This window comes from Acanthochromis polyacanthus, chromosome 18 (assembly GCF_021347895.1).
Source record: "Acanthochromis polyacanthus isolate Apoly-LR-REF ecotype Palm Island chromosome 18, KAUST_Apoly_ChrSc, whole genome shotgun sequence".
NCBI lineage: Eukaryota > Metazoa > Chordata > Actinopteri > Pomacentridae > Acanthochromis > Acanthochromis polyacanthus.
Window position 1 is genome coordinate 20,951,995 of NC_067130.1, and position 22,001 is coordinate 20,973,995.

The following is a 22,001-nucleotide window of genomic DNA, read 5'->3' on the forward strand; positions in this document are numbered from 1 at the left end:
CTTATTCATTGTTTGTCTATTTCTTTGCTGTTTTGTTTCTCACTTTTGTCATTTTTTTGTCTCGTCTGTGTCATTTGTGAAATTTTTTTGTCTTGTTTTTGTCATTTGTCCATTTTTTTGTTGCATTATAACTTTTTTGTCTAATTTTTCGTTTCTTTTTTGTTATATTTCGTGTCATTTATCTAATTTTTTGTCATTTTGTGTCTCATTTTTGTAATCTTTTGTCTTGTTTTTGTTATTTTTTTGTCAGATTTTTGTCATTTTGGTCATAAAGTAAAATTCTATATTGTTCAGTACTGTTTTGTGCCTTTGTAGATACATTGTGATCTGTAAGTTGTAACATGCAAATGATAAACTCAGGCATAATATTGTTGAAAGTGAATTTATTTTTCTTAAGAAATTTCGGGTTGTTCATGATGTTTAGTAAAAAGATAATTACTTAAATGTAAACATTTTCAGACTGTAGTTTTTTTCCCTAAAACAAAGGAAACATTTGAAGTTGTGGTTATTTGTGTTTTTATGCAGTGGGATGAAATTGGGCTGAATTTGGCCCCTGAACTAAAATGAGTGTGACACCTCTGGCTTAAAGTATCATTCAATCAGCAGCTCTCATTAAGAAACAGGGACAGTGTTTGTCGCATCTTTCCTCACAGGTTGAGAAGACTGGTCAGCTTTGAAAAAATGTTCCGCAGCCTTATAAATTCAGCAAAATTTGTCATCAGCGGGCGAAAACGTGCAGAACGATGAGGCTGGTCATCCAGTGGTCAAGAGAATGACAGTTACATCCAAGAAAAACAGTTTACAGAATGAAATCAGTGCTGCCATGAGTCATTAAAAAGAAAACGTTGCTATCTGGAAAATGCTAATCATGCAACCGCCATGCTGCTGTTAGCCTGAAGAAGGCTATAAAAGGAAATGTAGCAGCTTTTACTTTTAAAACATAAAGTCACCTGTCAGGAATGAGCCTGACAGCCTGGAGACTGCTGTCAGAGAACAACAGTCACTACTGAAGGCCTCACTGGTGCCACAAAACACATTCAGAATCTTAAGACTTTTTAAAAATAAAATTAGTTGCACAAAACACCCTCAAGTCTTTTACTGAAAAGTTCAATGTGCAAAGCTCAGCACTACTCGATATCAAAAGAACAGCAGCTTCTCAGATCAAAACAGAAACAGAAAGAAAACTCTGAAAAGAGCATTTTGGCTAAACTCTTTAAGCTCATATCACCATGTATGGTAGATGGTTGGTCAAAACAAGCTCTAGCAGATGAAAGGGCTCATTTGTACCTACATTTTAATACCAGGTTCATCTTCTAGCCATGATTCCTTCTGTGCCAAAACAATACACACATAAATTTGCAATATAACCAAAATGGATTTGCCTTTTATATTGTGAAATCTGGAGTGGATGTAAAAAGAATTTGTTTTTTCAACAATAAAAATGTATCTATCTCCTGTACTTATGAAGTTGTGAGGCAAAGAAATCCTGAAAAGAGCGATGCAAATTAAAAAGTGTGAAATTTCAACCCACCTCTATGTACCTCAAGGGCCTGTAACTCTGAATATTTTCCTAGTGTAAAGGTAAGAATATGTATGGCTTCATTAAATATACTGAAGTTACTGTGCATAAAAAAAATCAGCTGATTCTGAAGCAGTCAGGTGGGAACTTTTCCAGATGTGGCTGATTATACGGAATGACCCGGCTGAAAAGGGGGACACTATTTAATGCTGACTTTTGCCCCAATGTTGACCCTTAAGGGTTTATGTGCAGCACCTTTAGGTCAGTCCCTAAAGTGTCTAAAGTGTCAAAAACTTAAGAAGAGAACTTGAGGTGTTTTTGGGATGCATTACCTCATCGTTTTGGGAAATTATTGCAAATCTGAGCATAGCGGTTTCTGTGAGCTAACTCTGTTCTTTTATTTGAGTTGCCTTTGCAGTGAACTGGTTTCTCTTTTTTCCTCTAAGCACACTGTGTACAACTCTGAAAACACCATGAGGCTTTTGTTGTAAAGACCTCTTCAAAACAGGCTGTGATGCTTGCTAAGATTTATATCTCATTATGATGGAACACATACCATATGAGAAAAGAGGGGAAATATGACTCCTAAACATGCATACAATGCTCTCCTTTGTGTACGGCCTATTGCTGAGTTCATATAGTTAGTGTCCTGGGAGTACGCTGCAAGCTTTGAACGTCACTGACATAATGCTTTAATAAACGGGATGTAATTGACTCTCCTCCATCCCTCCCTGCTGGCTGTCAGGGTAACGTATGGATGGATGGGAGGGGTGGCTGTTTCTCCCGTTTACTTTTCCACTCTTCCTCCCAGACCCTCCTCTTCACACTCCCCTCAAGCTCATACTCAGTGCTAACTAGAAGTACACTGCTCAAAAAAATTAAGGGAACACTTTTTAATCCAAGTATTGCATCAAATTAGTGAAACGTGTGGGATACTGATCTGGTCAAGTAAGTAACTGAGGGGCTTTTTAGTCAGTTTCAGCTGCTTTGGTGTTCATGAAATTAACAACAGATGCACTAGAGGGGTAACAATGAGACAACCCCCAAAACAAGAATGAGTTTACAGGTGAACGCCACTGACATTTATTTCCTTCCTAATATTGTCTGATTGTTTTTCACTAGTTTTGCATTTGGCTAGGGTAAGTGTCACTTCTGGTAGCATGAGGCGACATTGGACCATTTTTTTGGCGATACCTGGACCCTACAGAGGTTCCACAGACAGTCCAACTCCTCCAGGATGGCACATCAATGCGTGCCATTGCCAGAAGGTTTGCTGTGTCTCCCAGCACATGCTCAAGCGCATGGAGGAGATTCCAGGAGACAGGCAGTTAGTCTGGGAGAGCTTGACAGGGCTGTCGAAGGTCCTCAACCCATCAGCAGGACAGCTATCTGCTCCTTTGTTCAAGGAGGAACAGGATGAGCATTGCAATAGCTCTACAAAATGACCTCCAGCAGACCACTGGTGTGAATGTCTCTGATCAAACAATCAGAAAGAGAATCACCAGCTAACCTCAGCATGTTTTTGGACTGTGGGAGGAAGCCAGAGTACCCAGAGAAAACCCACACATACACAAGGAGAACATGCAAACTCCATGCAGAAAGATCCCAGGCCCAGGCCGGGATGTGAACCGGGGATTTTCTAGCAGCAAGGTGGACATGCTAACCACCAACCCACTGTGCAGCCCCAGCTTGCACATGTTTAAATACATTTTTCTGCTTAAACTTCCCTTTTAAATGAGGACTACAGCATTTCAGACGGTTTTATTGATACTCCAGCTGAAGGTGTTTACTGCCTGCAGACTGGAGGCTTTACGCTGCGGTCAGCTCTGGTGCTTCGCGCCATGAAGGAGACCCTGACTGTGTGTTCGGCCCCGCCCAGATATGATGTCATATGTTTGGCGAGTTGCAGCTGTCTGGCGGGGCCGGGGGCCAGGAGCCGGGGCCCGTCCTCATGCTGTCACTTTACTGCATGTTAACTCTCCTGCAGTTCTGCCACCTCTCTGAAGGCTTGGCAGGACACCCAGCAGAAAGTCCCGCTGCGCTGCCAGACATGTGAGCGATCACAGCTATATCAGTGTAAATCAGGGTGATGCTGCTGCTGCTGCACAGGCCCAGCTGACCTCTCCGTTTTTAAATGATGATGTTACTGAAGAGAGAGCTCCCCTTCTTTTCCACCTCCTACTCCCTCAGTCTGTCTGTCTGTCTGTCGGGGTGAGTTTGGCAGCTCCAGCTGTGAAGCATTAGGGACCTGTCCTGTTTCTGCTCTATCTGTGTTAGAGTGCATATGTTGGGTTTTCCCCTTGTAAAAAGCGTGCCCCACCATAAATGGGGCAGTGGGAGTTTATTCTTCTCCTGTTTGGGTTGGTTCTTTCTGCTTCGTCTCTGTTGCCACATCTTGACGCTTTGCTGCTTTTAAGCGGCTGCAGATTGCGGCTCGTTTGCGCTGCGACACACCTCAGAGTTTATGTAGTGAGCTACAACTTTCTGCTGATTTGGATGTTTAGGAGAAGCTCAGCAAAAAGGTGCAGTCCTGACCTCATCAGAGTTTTTTGGATAGTTTTCTGCCCTCCACTTCTCTATGAATAAACATTATTATTATAAATTTGCTGATGCTGACAGATCCCCAGCTGCATCTTAACAAACCGCTATCCTTGATAGCATTCCTCATTAAATTATTGCGATATAAGATGCAATAACTGCCTCTGTAGAACCTCTTTCAGGGTTGTTGTCAGGGCAGGAAAAAAAATTCTCCTCCTGAGTAGAAACTTCTGAGAGGAGCTGGAGATCTTCTGTTTGGTTCAATTTAGAAAGGACAACTTGAGCAATTTTTCTGCCCTCTCAATGTCATTGTCATCAATTAAGAACGTAAGACACTGTGCTGTGTTTCCTTACATCTTCTATTTCTATGTTTTGTTTATTTATTTTTATATTTTACTACAAAGGATCTCTTTGACCACCTATTATCCTGAGGTAGGTGTCTAGCAGAGGGACGAGTATTCCAAAAAGAGTCAAACAGACTCTCACGCACTGTTCTTGCAAAAATATATTTATTAGCAATGCAAGTGTATTACATTTTAAAAATATGTTTTAAATATTTATCTGATGCTTATTTGTATTTCTCAAGTATTTTATTTTTAAACCATTTATTTATTTTCTCATGTATTTGAATGTTTGTTTTAAAAACATTATCATTTATATTTTTTTAGATATTCAATTTATGAAATGATTATTATTTATTTGTCTAATGTTTGAATCTATATTTTTCTGACACTTTTATTTCTTCACCTTTGAATGTTTATGAAACTGTTAATAACATAGAAAAACCTAAATAAAACGTATGAAAACAAATTCTGAAAATTGAAAATACAACTGTTTGAAAAAATTTTATTTTTGAAAAAAATAAATTAAATAAACAGCCACAAAGTATGAATTAAATGTCAGAAAAATAATGATATGAGTCCTACAAAATGATATATCTAATAAATAAATAAATAAACAAAATATCAGGAAAATATTAATACTTGAATTTTTTCTGAATATAATATGAATAAAAACTCTGAACATTATTAACAAAATATCAGAAAATTGTCTTAAAATGTCACTTAAAATATGAATAAAATCCAGAGAGATTGTGGTGTCCTGGATGGAGATCTGGACAACTCCCAGGTGAAGTGGATGACAAACGTTCAGAGGAGTGTTCAGTGTGTATAGGTGTGTTGTGTTCCCATCTTACCCTTATAGCAGAACGCTCCATAGCGCTCACTGCGATCTGGGTATCCAGTTTGGTTTTCGTACTTGTAGAATGTGCGGACGCCCAGCAGGCCTCCTCCACACTGCGGCAGGGGGACGGTGATGGGGTAACGGGCGCTGCCGTCAGACAGCCAGCTGTAGTCGCAACGGTTCAGTCCTGCCCTCCAGGCTGCAAACAGCTGGCCGGGCGACGCCAACACAGCATCGTGCTTCTCACACTCCTCATTTGCCTGCTGCCAGGTGACCTTGTCTTTGAGGGATGGGGGGTAGAAGACATCACCTACGCACGGAGGACAAACATGTTCAAAGTCAACAAAAGGTAGCAGAGCCGTGGTCCTTTTATGTGATGTCTTAGTTGTATTTACCGTTCAGTTTGTCTACGTAGCAGTACACGTCATACGTCTCTGCAGGGTCGCGGAGACCGTACGTTCTCACACCTGGTCGACTCAGCAGATTACCCGCACAGCCTGGACGGGGCACTGTGATTGGATACCTGAAAACAATAATAAAGAACTCCTAATTTCATCAATAGCATACTTTTCAAAGTGTTTCACAGAGGGAAAACACAGAAACCCTGAAATCAATTAATCAATCTGAGATCATTAGGTCCACCCGCCCTGTCTTTGTGCGTCACAGAAAAGGTGAACAGATGGTCTCTACATTCACAGTTCCCACTGTGAAGCATGGAAGAGGCGGTATGATGGTGTGGGGGTGCTTTGCTACATGTGTAGAAAGGATATTTTAACCTCTTTCCAATGGAAATCTATTTTATTGAAGTAGTCCCTAGAAAAAAACTGTCACCATCATTAATAAAGCAGGCTAAATGAAGTGATTTTAGAAAATATCGGTGTACTTATTCTTACTGCATTGACAGCTTTTTATCACTTATTTTAAGAAACTTCCACTGCAAGAAGTTGAAGGCAAATAAAAATGGTGATTTTGTCGTAAACATAGCAGAAACATTGTGTGAATTTACCTGACTGACTGGTCGGCAAGCCAGCCGGCATCACATTGGTCGAAGCCGTCCTCGAAGGCAGCCTCCAGCTGTTCGGGGGTGGCGATGGAGGCGTCGATGGAGCGACACGCCTCCACAGCTGCAGGGAAATCTAAAGTGTAGCGGCTGGAATTTGCTCTGTAGTGGAAGACAACACCTGCAGAGAGAAAACCAGCAGTCAGTTAAACAGCAGCAACTTTTGGTAGGATTTTATTGAACCAGAATCTATTCAGAGCACAGCTTTCATCAGCTAAAGTTAGAAATAACTGCAGGTCAGAGATCCAGTTCAGGTTTGTAATCGGCCGTTTGTTGGCAAGAAGGCACAAATATCACACTCCTGTTATTGCAGATAATGAATCACATTACCAATAATGACACCTACTGAATGCTGATAAATTACGACTTTAACCTGAACATGAGCCAAACAATAGAAATGTCTAAAAATGTCAATAAAATGTCTGAAAAATATAAATAAAATGAAGGGTAAATATAATTAAAATGCCTGCAAGTATTTTATGTGTTTGACAAAAAATAAATACAATATCTACAAAAATAAATAAAATGTCTGCAAAAAATCACGTATATGAATAAAAATATAAATATAAATGTCTGGGGAAAGAAAATTAAGAAAATGTAACAAAATGTAGAAAAAATACTCAAAATCTTTAAAACAAATGTCTCAAAATATTTTTAAAAACATCTCAAAACATTATCAAAATGTGTGGAAAAAAATAACAAATATAGATAGAAAATAAAAAAAGCATAAAAAGAAAAATGTCAGAAATTTGTCAAGAAAACAAAACATTCAGAAACTATTTTTTCTTGTTTTTTTTTTGTCTGCATATCCGCTCACAAATGACACCAACCACCCATGGTGTCATTGCTTAAGCTTCATGCAATTTTTTTCTTATTTGTGACTGTGACCATCACCTGCCCTCATGGCAAAATTTACTTTTCATGTTTTTTTAAACTGTTTCCTACATTATGCCATTGAGGGCTGTGCACACCCAAGTGAAACATAAAGTAAACTCTGCTGGCGAAAACCCTGTCCTCCCGATACAACTGATGCAATATGTATCAATTTTGATCATCGTACGTATCTGCCTCCCTACTTGATCTGCTGACCTGTAACTCCACAACTGAGTAGGGGACCTTAGACTGATCTTCAGTGCCAAGTTTGATTATCCTGACTTCAGCGGTTGCAGAGATATCGGACCGGACATAGCCACATACATACATACATACATACATACATACATACATACTTACCCAGCCACTATCTATTATATAGCCTAGTCATAAAGTATTATACCATGAAAAAATATATTAATAAGCAAAATTGTATCATTTTTTATGTACCAATATAAACTCATCCTATCCCATCTGAAAAAGGAAAAATATTAGAAAAATAAAATTTCGGAAAAATATGGACGATCCCATATTGAAAATGTCACAATCCTACTAATAAAATATCAAAAAATCTAACTAAAATGTGCAAAAAGTCTAACTAACATGTGAGAAATTTGTTAATAAAACATTCAAAAATACAGACATCTTGAGTTAATTTTCAAAAAACAGAGGTCCTGATTCACCGCTCTGAGCTCTTACACTTCTTCCAGCATTACAATTGATACTACAAAGGAAAACCGTACATTTCATCAACCTGTTGACGTTACAGTTCAGTGAGATTACAATATCAGATTACAGTGCAGATCCTCTGCTGACAGAAACTGGATCGCTGCACAGATAAACGATAGCATAGAGAAACAGAAACCGGTGAATAATTACAGCTGTCATCCTCAGACTATACGTTGCTGTTGTTTTGTGTCATTAGCTCAGTTTTTTGGAGCTGGATCATCGCTCATCTGCGAGGATATCCTGGCAGAGCTACAGGACGACGTGAAAGGAGGTCTGAGCTGTTAAATGGAGAGTTGTGTGTCACTCATAGGGAGAGTCTTTGTGTGGAGCTGCTCAACAAAGAGTGCTGTTCAGGATTAATGTGGAATCTGTGGAAATGTCTGGGAAAGAGGCGAGGCGAGGTGATCGACGGATCCCAAAAGTCCTCAAGTTTTCTACAGACTTTCATATAGGAGAAAACGAGGCTGCTGCTGTGTAGCTTTATCTTATCCGGCAACATTGAACTGGAGCAAAGGCAGTTTCTAGATTCTCTGATTAGACAAACAACGAAAAATTGATCTGATAATTGTTGATATTTTTTGGCCAAAAGTCGAATGTTCTTCAGCTCCAGCTGCTCAGTGGTGAGTATTTGCTTGTTAATCTGTGAAGGAACGCAGCAGTTATGTGACAGTCTGCAATGGTTTGTCTGTCTGTCTGTCTGTCTGTTAGCAACATTACTCAAAAACGGACAGATTTGGATGAAATTTTCAGGGAAGGTCAGAAATGACAACAGGATCAACTGATTAGATTTTAGCAGTGAAGTGGGTAATAGTCTGGATCCATGGATTTGTTAAACATTTCTGTATCATTGCGAGATAGTGGCATGGCGTCACTGTAACTATGACAACAAGTGAGCACGACATCAGCTGCCTGCTGACAATCACATGATTGAGATTCTACTACAAATCGACTGCTGCAGACATATCAAGACTTATCCTATAGAAATCATACAATGAACAACTGATTAAGTTGTAATGGTGCTTCATCAATTTCCGCCGCCCGCTACATATTTTGGTCACGTGTTTTGGTATGCGTACATAGCGTAAACATGCATAACACACAAATGTGCTCAGTGCAAGGTCATTTTGTTTGTGGGTACATCTATATTAAATGGCCATATTCTATGTTACCGTGATTTCTGATCATCGATAACTAATAAACAAATGCTGTATTTCTAAAAACAAAACACAAAGCTGCATTTCTGACAGTGCCATATGGGGGAATGCACAGCCTTGATATAGTATTTTGCTCTCTGAGTGCTTTTCTGTTTCTGAATGCTTCTATGAAAGTAAACTGAACAAAGTTGTTTGGTGCTTTTCTGTGTTTCTAATTTAAAAATATTTTCATTCAACATAACTCAGCACAGAAACACAGGACCCTCCTGGACAATGTAACACTGTTCCTTTATATTATCAGCACCAGGTTCAATTATTTATTATCAAGCTAATATTCTCTTCATGAATTGTGTCATAGCTGTTTTTAATGTGACTGGTTAGTAGCAGTTCAATTAGTCTTAACCTATTAAGAATATTTGAACCATCAAAGTAGAAAATGACGGACACACAGTATCTGGTTCATCCACCAGGTGGAGCCTCTTAGTGTTTAATAATAGAGTTACTGGTGTGTTTGCTGACCAGCTGGATCCACAAAACAAGCGCACCTCCTTGCTGTCTAACTGCTAACTGTAGCAGTCCTGTTGGTTATGTCTGCAGCATCAAGTTGTCAAAAGGGGTCTGGTGGCTGTTTGCTTTTTACTAGCTGCCTAAGGTTCATGCTAAAGATGCTAAGCTACGAAGCAGAGAAGCTAACGTGGGACTGGAGCTGAGTCTAGCAGAGATGCTGCTAAACTATAAGAGCAGCACAACTCTGAATAAAAACTTTCAGCAACATTCAGACAAAATAGATGAAGTGTATCTGTGACACTCTGAGTATAAATACATTTTCAAGGTGATAGTAAATACTGATAACCTTGCCAGCAAGTTGATTTCTCGCGATATTTGTGAGTTCACAAATCTCTCAAGAAATGATCTTGCTCCGCTCCCGCCTTCACTTTTCGTACAGCACCAAGTTGGTTCGGGCCAATCACGCAGCAGTATTTGTGTCTGGGGCGGGATAATGGGCGGGATATCCAGGTGTGACGACAACACCAAGCGCCAGTAGATCAAAACAAACATGGCAACAGAGGACAACGATCATGTAGATGCTGCTATTAAGTCAGTTTTAGCTGAATCTCCTATCACTTCTTTGAAGGAAGAACAACGAGAGGCGCTTTGCGCTTTTCTGGATGGTAAAGATGTTTGTGCTTTTTTACCTACGGGTTTTGGTAAGAGTTTAATCTACCAATTGGCTCCGCTCGTTGTGAAGATTACGCGATTGGCTAAAAACAAACTTGTCAGAGGTGGGACATACTGTTGCATTGTCCAATCCGTGCCTCTTTCCTCCGAACGGATTTACATGGAGCGGTCCCAGATTGATATTGTGGAGTACTATCAAGTACTACACAATTATTAATCTGGCTATTGCCAGGTTAAAATACTGACAGATTTCCTGGCCTGATAAAGCTGCTGTGACAGTTTTTGTGGACATGTGTTCCAGTTGAGCTGCTGGACTAACTACCGTGAACAAGTCATTCTATTATATGGATCAGCTCTGTTTACTGGGGATTTTGTTGAGCCAGTTGTTAAACAGATATTTTAAATGAAGTCATTGGCTGTATTCAGAACCACCTACTAAGTATTACTGACAAATGTACTACGTACTGCATATTACGTTCCATAATAATATGTAGTATGAAACTGTCAAATCATCTTGTATTGCAGTATGCTACGGCAGGCTTAGAAAATTTCTGAATCTGAAAAGTGAAAGCAAACAACAGCACAGTGTATTGTTTTGAAACTTTTATTGCTTTGAAACTCTTTTTATGATATTTCTAAAGATGGATGTCACAAACTATGAACTACAACTGGAAAGAATCAGGTTTTTGGGCATTTTGTTGTGCTTTTATTCGTACCATAGCCTAAGTCAGTGTGGTAAGAAGAGCATTCCAGTTAAAATGTAATTGAGTTCATTTCACAAAAAAATAAGTATAGTCTGACCGGTCTGATTCCTACTGGGCATTTTTTGCACATCATCAAATCATCTTGACGACTAATTATTTTGAACACACTGCGGATTTAAACTACTTTTTTTGTACAAACAAACAAAAAATGACCCACTATATTACATTCATTGCAACAACTAATCAACTACAAATTGTTAACGTGACCATGGAGCTACAGTCTTTAAAGAAGGACAGTGAACGGCTGTTGTAATCCATTTTCCATTCATGTAGAGTCAGGAAAACATAGTTAGAGCACCATCGATATGTTGAACGCTGCATCACGCATTGTTTCTTTATTTCACAGACATAAGCTACATTTGTGAATGTTAAAATATGACTATACTAGAAGAAAATTTTGAGACAGAAGAAATCATGGCTAGAAGATGATCCTGGTATCAAAATGTGACCATCAGATTTGTCTTTAGATTGTGATAGAGTGGATGTAAGATCGATTCAGTTTGTTTTTAGCAGAGTTCAAGTGTTTCTCATCATCTGAAAATGCCATACATTTGTCTCCTGTACTTATGAGGGCTCAGATCCTGGAAACAGGAATGCACAATAAAACACACTGAGGGCAGGTAGGAACTATTTTCAGATTTGGTTGATTGCTGCTTAGAAATCCTTTACCTCATAAAAACTTGAATGTAAGGGAATGCAAATGTATTTCATGTCAACAGCTGAACTACAGGATAGAAGATGTTTGTGCATCTTTCAGGTTTCCTCTTCACCCTCATGAAAACTGCTCTTGGACTGCAACTGAGATTTTAGAGGAGCTCAGAGAAACTTCCAGAAGAAGAATTAAAAAACAGACAGTAACAACGACCACAACAGACTTCTGAGAGGAAATGACTTTAGAGAAAACAGCTTGACTTAATACTTTTGGCGGCACCTTCAGCTTTGAAGTGTCTGCCAGGTGAAGACATCTGGATGCAGTCACTGATGGAGTTTGTAGACTCCTGATACACACTGTTAATGTGACTGTAAAGTGCTGGGACCTGCCCACTTCTCTCTCTGCTGATAATGATGCAAAACTACCACATAACCATCCAAGACAACCACAAAGCTATCCAAAACTAATACACAAAGATCCAAAATGACTATAAAGCAATACAAGATTACAACATAAAGATACAAATTGACTGTAAAGAGATACAAAACTACCACATAAAAATGCACAACAATCACAAAAGATATGAAACAATCACAAAGAGATGTGAAACTACCACAAAAGATGCTACTACATTAAGATAAAAATAACTCAAAATGTGCTTAATTACTACATAAACATATGAAACCACCACAAAAGATGCAAGACTACTACAAAAACATGGACAACAAGAAAATCACTCAGAGAGTGCAGTACTCCACCAAAGCTGCTCAGTCACTGTATGATTTCTAGTGGATGAAATCTTTCAAAAATATTTGTGGTCCGCAGCAGTCGGTTTGTAGTAGGATCACAATCGTGTGATCGTCAGCAGGCAGCTGACGTAGTGTTCACTTGTTGTCATGGTAACGGTGACAACGCGATGCTATCTCACAGAGATACAGAAATCTCTAACAAATCTGTGGATACAGACTATAAGCCGCATCACTGCCAAAATCTAATCACTTGGTCATTGTGTCATTTCTGACCTTCCCTGAAAATTTCATCCAAATCTGTTCTATTTTTGAGCAATGTTGAAAACAGACAGACGAACAGACGGACAGAGAGACAAACCAAAGCAAATCATCACATAACTTCGCTGTGTTCCTTGGCAGAGTAATAAAGTTGCAAAACTACCATAAAAAGATGAATAATATCTGCAAAAAGACACTAAATCACCTCCAAAAGATGAAAAACTACCATATAAGGATTTAAAACTACTGTATAAAGTTGGAAAATTGCTACATGACACAAAATGTTCACAGAATTTTTAAAAAAATGTCCATAAAAACAAATAAACCTTCCACAAAAATATGCAGAACAGCCACTTAAAGATGCAAAACTGCCACAAAAACATGCAAAACTACTACACAGACACAAAAAAGAAAATTACCCCATTGAAATGCAAAAGCAACTAAAAAGAAATGCAAAATAACTACCAAAGACATAACGCTACTCCATAGTCATATAATCACAAAAGCACAAAAAAAGATCCAAAACTACCACAAAAGATGCAAAACTACTACGAAAACATGGAGAATAAAGCTGCAAAATTACCACAAGCCAATGGAAAATCACCATAAAAAGATGAAAAATAACTCTGGAAAGACACAAAATGACCTCCAAAAGATGCAAAACTACCACATAAGGAAATAAAACTACTGCATGAAACTGAAAAATTGTCACAGCGTCACAAAATGTTGACAAAATGATTAAAAAATGACTACAAAAAAAATTATGTAATATGTACAGCAGCCACAAAAACAGGCAAACTACCACATGGGGACACAAAAAATAACAAAAAAAGGTGCAAAAACACCACAAAAACATGCAAAATGATCATCAAAATATGCAGCATTACCACACAAAGATGCAAAATAGGCACAAAAAGATGCACAAAAACTCCACAAAGATGTAAGTGGGTGTGTTCTGCTCACCAGTGACACTGAGGCTGACGGTGTCCTGAGTGTCCTCCATCCCGTGCATCACCTCACAGCGGTATAGCCCGGCGTCGCTGGCCCTGAGCTTCACCATCATCAGCGAGGCATCCCCGACCGACAGCGGGCGGCTCGGCACCGACACCCTGCTGAGGAACCCCTGCCCCACCTTCACCACCCCTCCCTGAGCCACCAGCACCACCTTCTCGTCCGGCCCGTCCAGCTTCACCCATTTGATCCGGAGCTGCTCGTCAGGACTCGGGCTGGGAGGTGGTGCAGATGTGGGGGCATGTGTGGTCGTGGTGGGAGAAGCTGGAATTATGGAGAAGTGACAAGGAAGCACCACCTCGCCGGCCAGAGATCCAGCTGCAGGAGAGTTCTTCTCCATCGTCATCATCGTGCGTGGAGATGCTGGAAAGAGCAAATACTCGACTGAAATTTGATCATTTAAAGGTAGATATATACCCATATTGTGCCCAACTTTGTCTATGATTTAATGTTATTCGTGGCCATCAAAGATAAATGATCTGTCCAACATCAAACTGACTTTTCTTGATTTGTCTTGGTAGTTGTGTTCCCACGGAAACCTTTGAAATATCACATCATTTTTAAAAAAAAGCATCAAAACAAAATGTGATTTAGGCTTGCCTTCAAAGCAAATAACCTCGACTGCCGAGTGTTGTCAGAAGGTGGCGCTGTGAGCTACATGGCTGTCGTAAACAGAGTAGAAGAAAACAGAACCAGCTGTCTGACAGCTACTAGAAAACACCAAGAGGAAGAAGGCAAAAACTCTGCATCTCCAAGAGAAAAATGGAGAAAAGTCTTCAGGAACAGTTTACAATTGGAAAGGTTGTAATTATTCTTTGATGCCAGCTGCTAACAGACATGTTTCAAGCTGTGCAGAGACGAAACAGATCATCAGTCATGTGTGTTAAATTTTCTGTTGTTAGCAGGTTTCCAACAGTTTCAACAAACTGTTAGCAGAAAACAAGTTTCCGCATCATCTGTACAGCAGCTCCTCTTCTCAAGAGCTTTTGGTGACATCATTTCAAGAGAGAAAGCTCAATGTGATGTGCCTTTCTCTAGTCTTAATTCATCCTCCTTATCCGTCCATCATCCAAACACTCATAATGAAAAGTGCAGAAGTATTATACATAGTCTTTCTTTTTACATTACATCAGAACCAAATCTGGTACTGGTTCTGTCATTTGAGAAATGTAATGTGATATTGTATTCTAGAGCCCACAGCACTGAAGAACAAACCCTCAGCAGGATCATCCAGTTGTATTTCCCTAATAATGGGGAATACTGCTCCGCTACAAGTCCCCTGAGTTTCTGTGGGAGCTTCTAGCTGTTGCAAAAGTTGGAAGAAACTGCACATGTGAGCATCTAACTGGAGTAAAAGGCACTTTCCACTCTGTCAGACTTGGACCTGCAAGTCTGGCACTCTTGTTATTACATCAGAGTTTGGATTTAAGCTGCAATCACATCATTCCTGCTGGACTCGACTCACCTGGTTGAGCCGAACACAGACACACAAACCAGAGCAGGTGTGTGAGGATGTGTCCAATCATCTCGGCAATCTGAAAACACAAAGAGACTGAAAATCAGAGATGAACTTCACAAAAAAAAGATGACAAACGACAAGCTTTATTCTGTATTCTATGTATGCTGTAATGTGCCGTTAGCTTCAAACAGCAGTGTAAACTGCCTTGTGAAGGCAGAGGGCAGCAAACAGAGCAGCTGACAGACAATCTAAACTGTAATACACAGAAAAAGGCTGTAAAATTTTAATGTCATGTATTTTAGGCTGAATATTTTACCCCATTAAACCGGCGTCATAGAAACCTCGCAACAGTTAAAAACTGCAGACAGTGCACTCCGCCTTTAGATAATCCTCTGCTGCATCAACCAACAAAATGTAGCTTTCTCATCCATATTGTTTTAGAAAATTCACTTTAGTTTGATTATTGGCCACCCATAGCTTATAGGAATCATGACAAATCTACACATTACATTAAGCAATAGTTTAATATTGCTTAATGTAATGTGGTTAATGCATTTTAACCACCAAATCATCTAAAATTCTCTGGAGTCAAACAATGTGATGGCAGCTACTGAGATCTACTAAGCTAGCTACCGTTAGCAGGAGTTTATCTGTTTGTTCTCTTTACAACAAACTAAGTTAATCAGTGTCTCATGTAGATAAACAAATTTAGCATCCACCCGATTTATGAACTTTAAGTTTATGCTAACTTTAGCCACAGACAGCGCCGCACATAGTTTTAGGCAAGGCAAGGCAAGGCAAATTTATTTATATAGCACATTTCAACAACGAGGCGATTCAAAGTGCTTTACAAAGACATTAAGAACAGAGGATGATGATTATTAAAAGACAAACAAAAGAAAACATTTATGAAATCATTTTTTAAAAAATTGTTCAAATATTCCTACATACTAGCAGCTGCACAGCTTGATTATCATCAAAAACCATTACAAATCGTAGCAGCAAATTATTAGCTTAGACAGCTAGAGCCATTCAGTTTTAGTTTTATTTTTCATTTGCATACAACACCCAGGAGGAAAAAAATTAAATAACAACTAAAGTTAGCTTTAGCTTGTGCTAATGCCAAACACAGCTATTTCAGCAGCTAGCCTTCAGCTGAAATCAAAAAAATTTTAAATTATCAGTGATATCAAACTAAAGCAGAAAATCTTCACACTTTAAAAGTTGGACACATTTTCCTATTTACATATAAAAATTACATAAAACTAATTTTAAAAGTAAAATTAGCTTCAGTTTTAGCTTAAGCTACTAGCCACTAGCTTTCTTTTGATATCTTTAATTACATTTGCATTTTTTACTTTAGTACAAACACATGAAAGTGAGTAAATCTACTTAGTTAAAGATTTTGCAGTATTACTTGAATAACAGAAGAAGAATCATTCTGGAGGAAGTTGACAAACATTTTCCTGTTGATTGGCAAGAGACTCACTGTAAATCACAGCTTCCACCAGTGCATTCAGGCTTATTTACCCACTGTGTCTGCATGGAAATCAACTTATTATCTATACAACCGTACTGCTTCCATCTTTCTTTGCACTCATGGACTGTCTGTAACTTTAACTGTGATAATCCAGTGACAAAATCCCTACCTGACATTAGAAATAGGCATTTTGTCTTATTTTAACAATGAGTAAAACCAGTTTTGTTCATTAGTAGTTGAAGCAAAGGATATTTTTGGAATTATTACTACCTAGACTATGTATAAAGTTAACATGAGCATCTATCATTGTGGTATTTCAAAGTAATCTGGCAGCAAAGCCACATTCTGTAATTCACAAAAGCCTTTTTTTCTCTTATTGAGCAAATATGAATAACTTTTACTGTGGTAGTTTACAGCAGCAAGGTTGTATTCTCCTGAGATTAAAATACGCCTTTTATCTCATTTTGTTTTTAATTAATAAAAATCATCCTCCAAAGGAAAGTTAAGTCGCTCACTTTTTGGCAGCACTACTACCAACTATGTGCACAATCAAGATGACCAAGTTTTAATGAAGCATTTTAAGGTTTAAAGCCACCTCCATATTATTTTCTGCAACTGTCATGACAAATAAAGGTAATATTTAGACACTGCCTGCTAATTGCTGTGATTTTGCTGCAGTTTCTTTAAATTGTGGGATGTTTTAGCACTGAAAATACTGTTTTAATGCTGTTCATTTTCCATCCTCCATCGGTGCCAGTGAGCGCGAGCGCACGGCAGAGCAGATGTGCGCTAACAGCTGTGTGATAAGGCTTATCCAGTGATCAGTGCATGGAAACGGACCTAACTGGTCCCGAGAGTCACTTTTATCAATGAGTCTCTAATCACTGTGATTTATCAGTGTGGGAACATTCCTGGCCACCCATAAAGCTGCAGCTTCTCCGCTGCAGAGCGCAACATTGTGCGGAGAATTACGCTCGAACTGAACATTATCGTACCACATTTAACCGAGTCTGTCCAACACTTACAGCCGGGAAATAATATGTCATACCTTGCAAATGCGTAAAAAGTCCAAAAATCCACTTGTTTTGTGTCACTTAAAAGTTTCCAAACTGAAGTCCCGCAAGTCCCAAACCGACGTCGGCGTCTGGATGCGCGTATCTGTGCGGTTCCTTTACAACAGATGTCCTCCTCCAGCTCTCAGCTCTGGCTGCAAGTTCAAATCCACTTTACACCCGCTATTATCCGCATATTAGGAAGAGGAGGAGCGCTCAGGACCGATCATACACCGCCCAGTGCCCAGAGAGGGAGGAAGGGGAGGCGAAGAGATGGTTAGAGTGAAGGAGGTGGAGGGTGGGGAAGCCTGAATGGGAGAGAGAGGGGAGACATTTAGGGGACGCTGGTTTATATCGCTGTTGTTAAGTTAAAGAGGTCTGGTGAGGGAGGGAGGGATGTGTAAAAGGGGGATGGAACTCTGAGCAGCAGAAACTGAAATGTGATGATGAAGAATCAAAGTTTTAACAGTGTTTTTTGTTTCGTTTTTGTTGAATTGCAAAAAAATAACGAGTATTAACATTTTAACCGTTTGATGCATATCACTTTATATTCAAGCTGCTCCTCAAAAAACAAGTTTTTGACATCATTCAATGTACATTTTTAAGTTACAGTTCACACTTTTAGAGAAATTGTAATATTAGTAATACTACGGCAACCTCTGTATCACTGGTAATATCATACAAGAGGTGATGCAGTGCTCAACTAGGAGGGACAGAGAGCAGAAAATGTCTACAAAATGAATGTTGACATGCTTCTATTGCTTTTCTGTGTAACATTTTTCTTTTTTTAATTATCAAAATGTTCAAAATGTGTCAGAAAGAAAAATAAAACGTTTCAAACATGAAATCCTGCTCAAGTGCTAAAAAAGTGATTGCAATGAATTGGGACAAAAAACACAGACCAACTATTGCAAATTTGATGGAACAAATGACAAAAAATATACAGTAAAAAAAGGTGAAAGTCTGCTGTTCACTTCCATTTTAATGGCTCTATTTCAAATCCAGTTTTGGTGTATCAACAAATCTGCAAAAACTTTGTCGCTGTCTAAATGCTTACGGACTTTGCTGTATACGATAAGGAGAAGCAGCAAATCCTCACAGTTAAAGAGAAACTGAAGATAAAGATTTGGCAGCTTTTATCTAAAAAAAAAAAAAAAAAACAGATCGTAGTATCTAAATGTTTCAAATTTATATTTGACAGATTATGAATTACAGCTATCATTCTAGCCTCCTTACTTACTGCACTCACTCCTCTTCCTCACCTCATAGCTGCTCCAAGCGAGGAGGAAGAAGACAAACTTGCCAAATGAGAAAACCTTCGTTCTATCTTTGTTCATAGGACACACCTGTGTTTTCCCACTCTCTTCAGCTCTTCTAGAAGCCTCTCATCTGGAGATGCAGGGCTCAGGTCGGTCTGGGTGGCCATTAATCCATCTAGATTTGAAAAGGTGTCATTTATATATCACGTTGCATCATGTGGATTTGGCACCATGCGTCAGATTGTTCACTATCACTTTGAAGCTGGTGGACTGTGTGATTTTGCAATGCTATGATGTGAATAGAAAAATGTCTACGAGAGCAGAAAAATTTCCGTTTTTTCAAAGCTGCTACCATCTGAAAGATACACACAAGACATCTGAGCATATATTCAACATACAGAAATAGGCGTTTTTTTTTAGTTTTAACGAGTATCAGGAGGAGGTTGCAGGAGTGGTGGGCAGTGTAAAGCCTTGATTATACTCCCTGGCAGATGTGCACATGAACAGCTGTTGCTATACTGTACAGTCACAGGAACCCACATGGAGGACTTTATTCCATACAAGTGCAGTAAGTTATTTCTACAAATTCTGCACTATTTTCCTTGTAGCATACTTGCCACAAATTTAGGGCTCTACCCGGACATCAGAGGGATCCACACAGACTCTTGCAGCCTCGGGGAGATAAGGTTTACGTCACACTAGTCTGACTTAGTGGATGGAGGCTGCAGGGCTGCTGCTGGTTGCTCATTTAATGCTGCTTTCTCTTCTCTTTCCACTCTCTGCATGTTGCTGTTTTCAGTGTCCTCTTCACTGCAGGACACAACAAACTCCAAGCAGCAACCTGCCTACAGAGCAGCTTGGTTCTTTCTGAGAATTATCTATTTTAATGACTGTGCTCCCCTCGCTGCATTGCAGAAGTTACACCAAAACAATTCCTCCGTCACTATTTTGCAGGGACACATTCGGTGCGTCCTGGTTGCACCACAAAATACACGATTAGTTAAAAGCAATACAAACAAGTCACAGCATTTTTCACCGTACGTAAATGATGAGAAGATGATGTGAAGGATGACAAAGACTACATAACAGTTAAAAATCCTCTATCAGTCAGGACCACTGTGGTGAACGATCTGAAGGTGAGGCCAATATTTGGGACCATTCTGGGGGACGGGCACAAAGCTGGCGCCTGAGATAGAACCCTTCAGGAGGATGGCCAGGTGGTGGAGGATGAACCCCTCTGAAGGTGGTCATTCCTCTTGGAGGTTGATAAGCCAGATAGTCAGACCGATGTTTGTCAGGCTTGACATGTGTTGGTGGACTGACCAAAAAAAGATTACTCAGGAGCAGGGCAGACTTCAGCTGACTCAGGAATAGACTTAGAAACTGGTAAAACTCCAGCTGAGATTGACTCTGGAACAGCCTTGGTCTCAGCTGTGCATAGCAGGGACTTGGGCTTCAGGTTGACTTTGGTGAACACGCCACAACAGGAGAGATAGTAGTCCACTCATATGCAGGAAGTGAAGAGACAGTGAGTAGTGGGCGTTGGCTGGCGCAGGGGAAACATCGATCAGTATAGAACACACTTGGTGCTGGCCAACCTGAGGTGAGACGTAGACCAGGTCTCAGTCCTGGCCCTGGAGGACTGAGACTTCCAAGGTGCCTGGATGCAGGGCTCACTAACCTCAGGCTGCTGGGGAGCAGGGAATGGTGAGGAATGCCGGGAAGCAGGCAAAGAGCTCCACAACCAAAGCTCTGTGTGCCCAGTGCAAAGAGGCCTTCCCAAAACCCTAACGAGGGGCTCTGCTCCACGTCCCATACAGGCAAATAAGAATGTTGGTTATTAAAAAGGTAATCATTCATCAGGGTGTCTGCTGATGAAAAGTACAGAAAATGGCCAGCATCTTTCTTTTCTTTTTTCTAACAAGTAGAAAATAGTCACTCCATGATCAGACAGTTTGTCGGATCATGGATTGGAAAATGAAGACAACTTGTTTAAAACTCACACAAATGAACAGGTTCAGGGGTAAACAAAGGGTAGCTGTGATCCAGGTCAAAAACTAACTATTTTAATGACTATGAGAAAAGCGTGAATGACGGAATATCTCCTTACAGTCTCTCCTCATAACAAGGACATAAAAAATCGTCTCCTTTACTGAGAACCCACTTTAAATGCGAGATGTGAGCAAAATTTAACACATTTATGTAATTTAAACAAATTTACACTTGATAAGATAAAAACTAGCTAATAGTATGGCACTCATCTCTCACTGACGATGGAATTGAAGTCATTCATTAAACAATCATGGAAATATGGAGGAGAAGAAGATGGTGGGTAAGACGTCTAACTCTGTGAAAGTGGAAAATATTTTACAGACGAGGGTATTTTTGTCCTTAAGGATCTCTGTGTAACATTTTTACATTGATGTTTGAGGGTTAACTCAGAACCAAGAGGACCTGTGAAGACCTCTGGCTTTCCTTTAGTAATTCTCTCTCGACTGACATCATTGTGCTTTGAGGTGTTGCAGTTTATTGGCACAAATATTAAAATGACAAAATTATAAATATATAGAAATCTGTCCGTGAAGCATGGTACAAAAGCAAAACCTTTCCAGTGTTTAAAATACACACAGATTTTTGTTTACTAATTTTTACAGGTAAAAAAAACATTGGCCAGTCATTTATTAACTATTATTATCAATTTTAAACTTCTACCAAATATCAGACAACCCCAGTTTCACACACTTGACGCCCATTTATTGTCCTTTACTGTAATGTCACCCTGTGTTTGCACTGTTCCATATAAACAGACCCTGAATCCGTTCATTCCATCCAAAAATATGATTCCTGCCTATATAAATCCATGCTGTAGTCGTGTTCATGTGCAGCGGTCTGCAGTTAGAAGTCCTCAAACAGGTCCTCGACTGCTGAACTTGCTGCCGCAGCATCTGCAGAGCGCTGGGGAGTCAGCAGCTTACTGGATCCTGCAGAGTCGCTGCTGTGCAACACACACACACACACACACACACACACACAGAAAAAGAGGGAGAGCAGGTCAGCGGGCTAATGAGGCCAGTTTACAGCAC

The 22,001-nt window shown here is 39.6% G+C and overlaps 2 protein-coding genes across 3 annotated transcripts in view; both read right to left on the reverse strand.

Annotated features, from left to right (window-relative positions):
- Positions 1-17,981, reverse strand: part of LOC110957034 (versican core protein-like) — a 44,289-nt gene extending 26,308 nt beyond the window's left edge. The window contains exons 1-6 of the mRNA XM_051938753.1: positions 17,656-17,981; positions 15,134-15,203; positions 13,621-14,031; positions 6,246-6,420; positions 5,635-5,762; positions 5,253-5,549 (exon numbers count right to left, since the gene is read on the reverse strand). Of these exons, the coding sequence (XP_051794713.1) occupies positions 5,253-5,549; positions 5,635-5,762; positions 6,246-6,420; positions 13,621-14,031; positions 15,134-15,194 (1,072 nt within the window). The 5' untranslated portion in view covers positions 15,195-15,203; positions 17,656-17,981. The remainder of the gene's footprint in view (positions 1-5,252; positions 5,550-5,634; positions 5,763-6,245; positions 6,421-13,620; positions 14,032-15,133; positions 15,204-17,655) is intronic.
- A 2,987-nt stretch (positions 17,982-20,968) lies between these two features.
- Positions 20,969-22,001, reverse strand: part of LOC110957050 (DNA repair protein XRCC4-like) — a 47,841-nt gene continuing 46,808 nt past the window's right edge. Inside the window, exon 8 of one of the 2 annotated variants that reach the window (XM_022202875.2) lies at positions 20,969-21,910. In XM_022202875.2, coding sequence (XP_022058567.2) covers positions 21,814-21,910 — 97 coding nt within the window. In that variant the 3' untranslated portion in view covers positions 20,969-21,813. Of the gene's footprint in view, positions 21,914-22,001 lie in introns of both variants that reach the window. The other variant, XM_022202873.2, reaches the window with a different exon arrangement.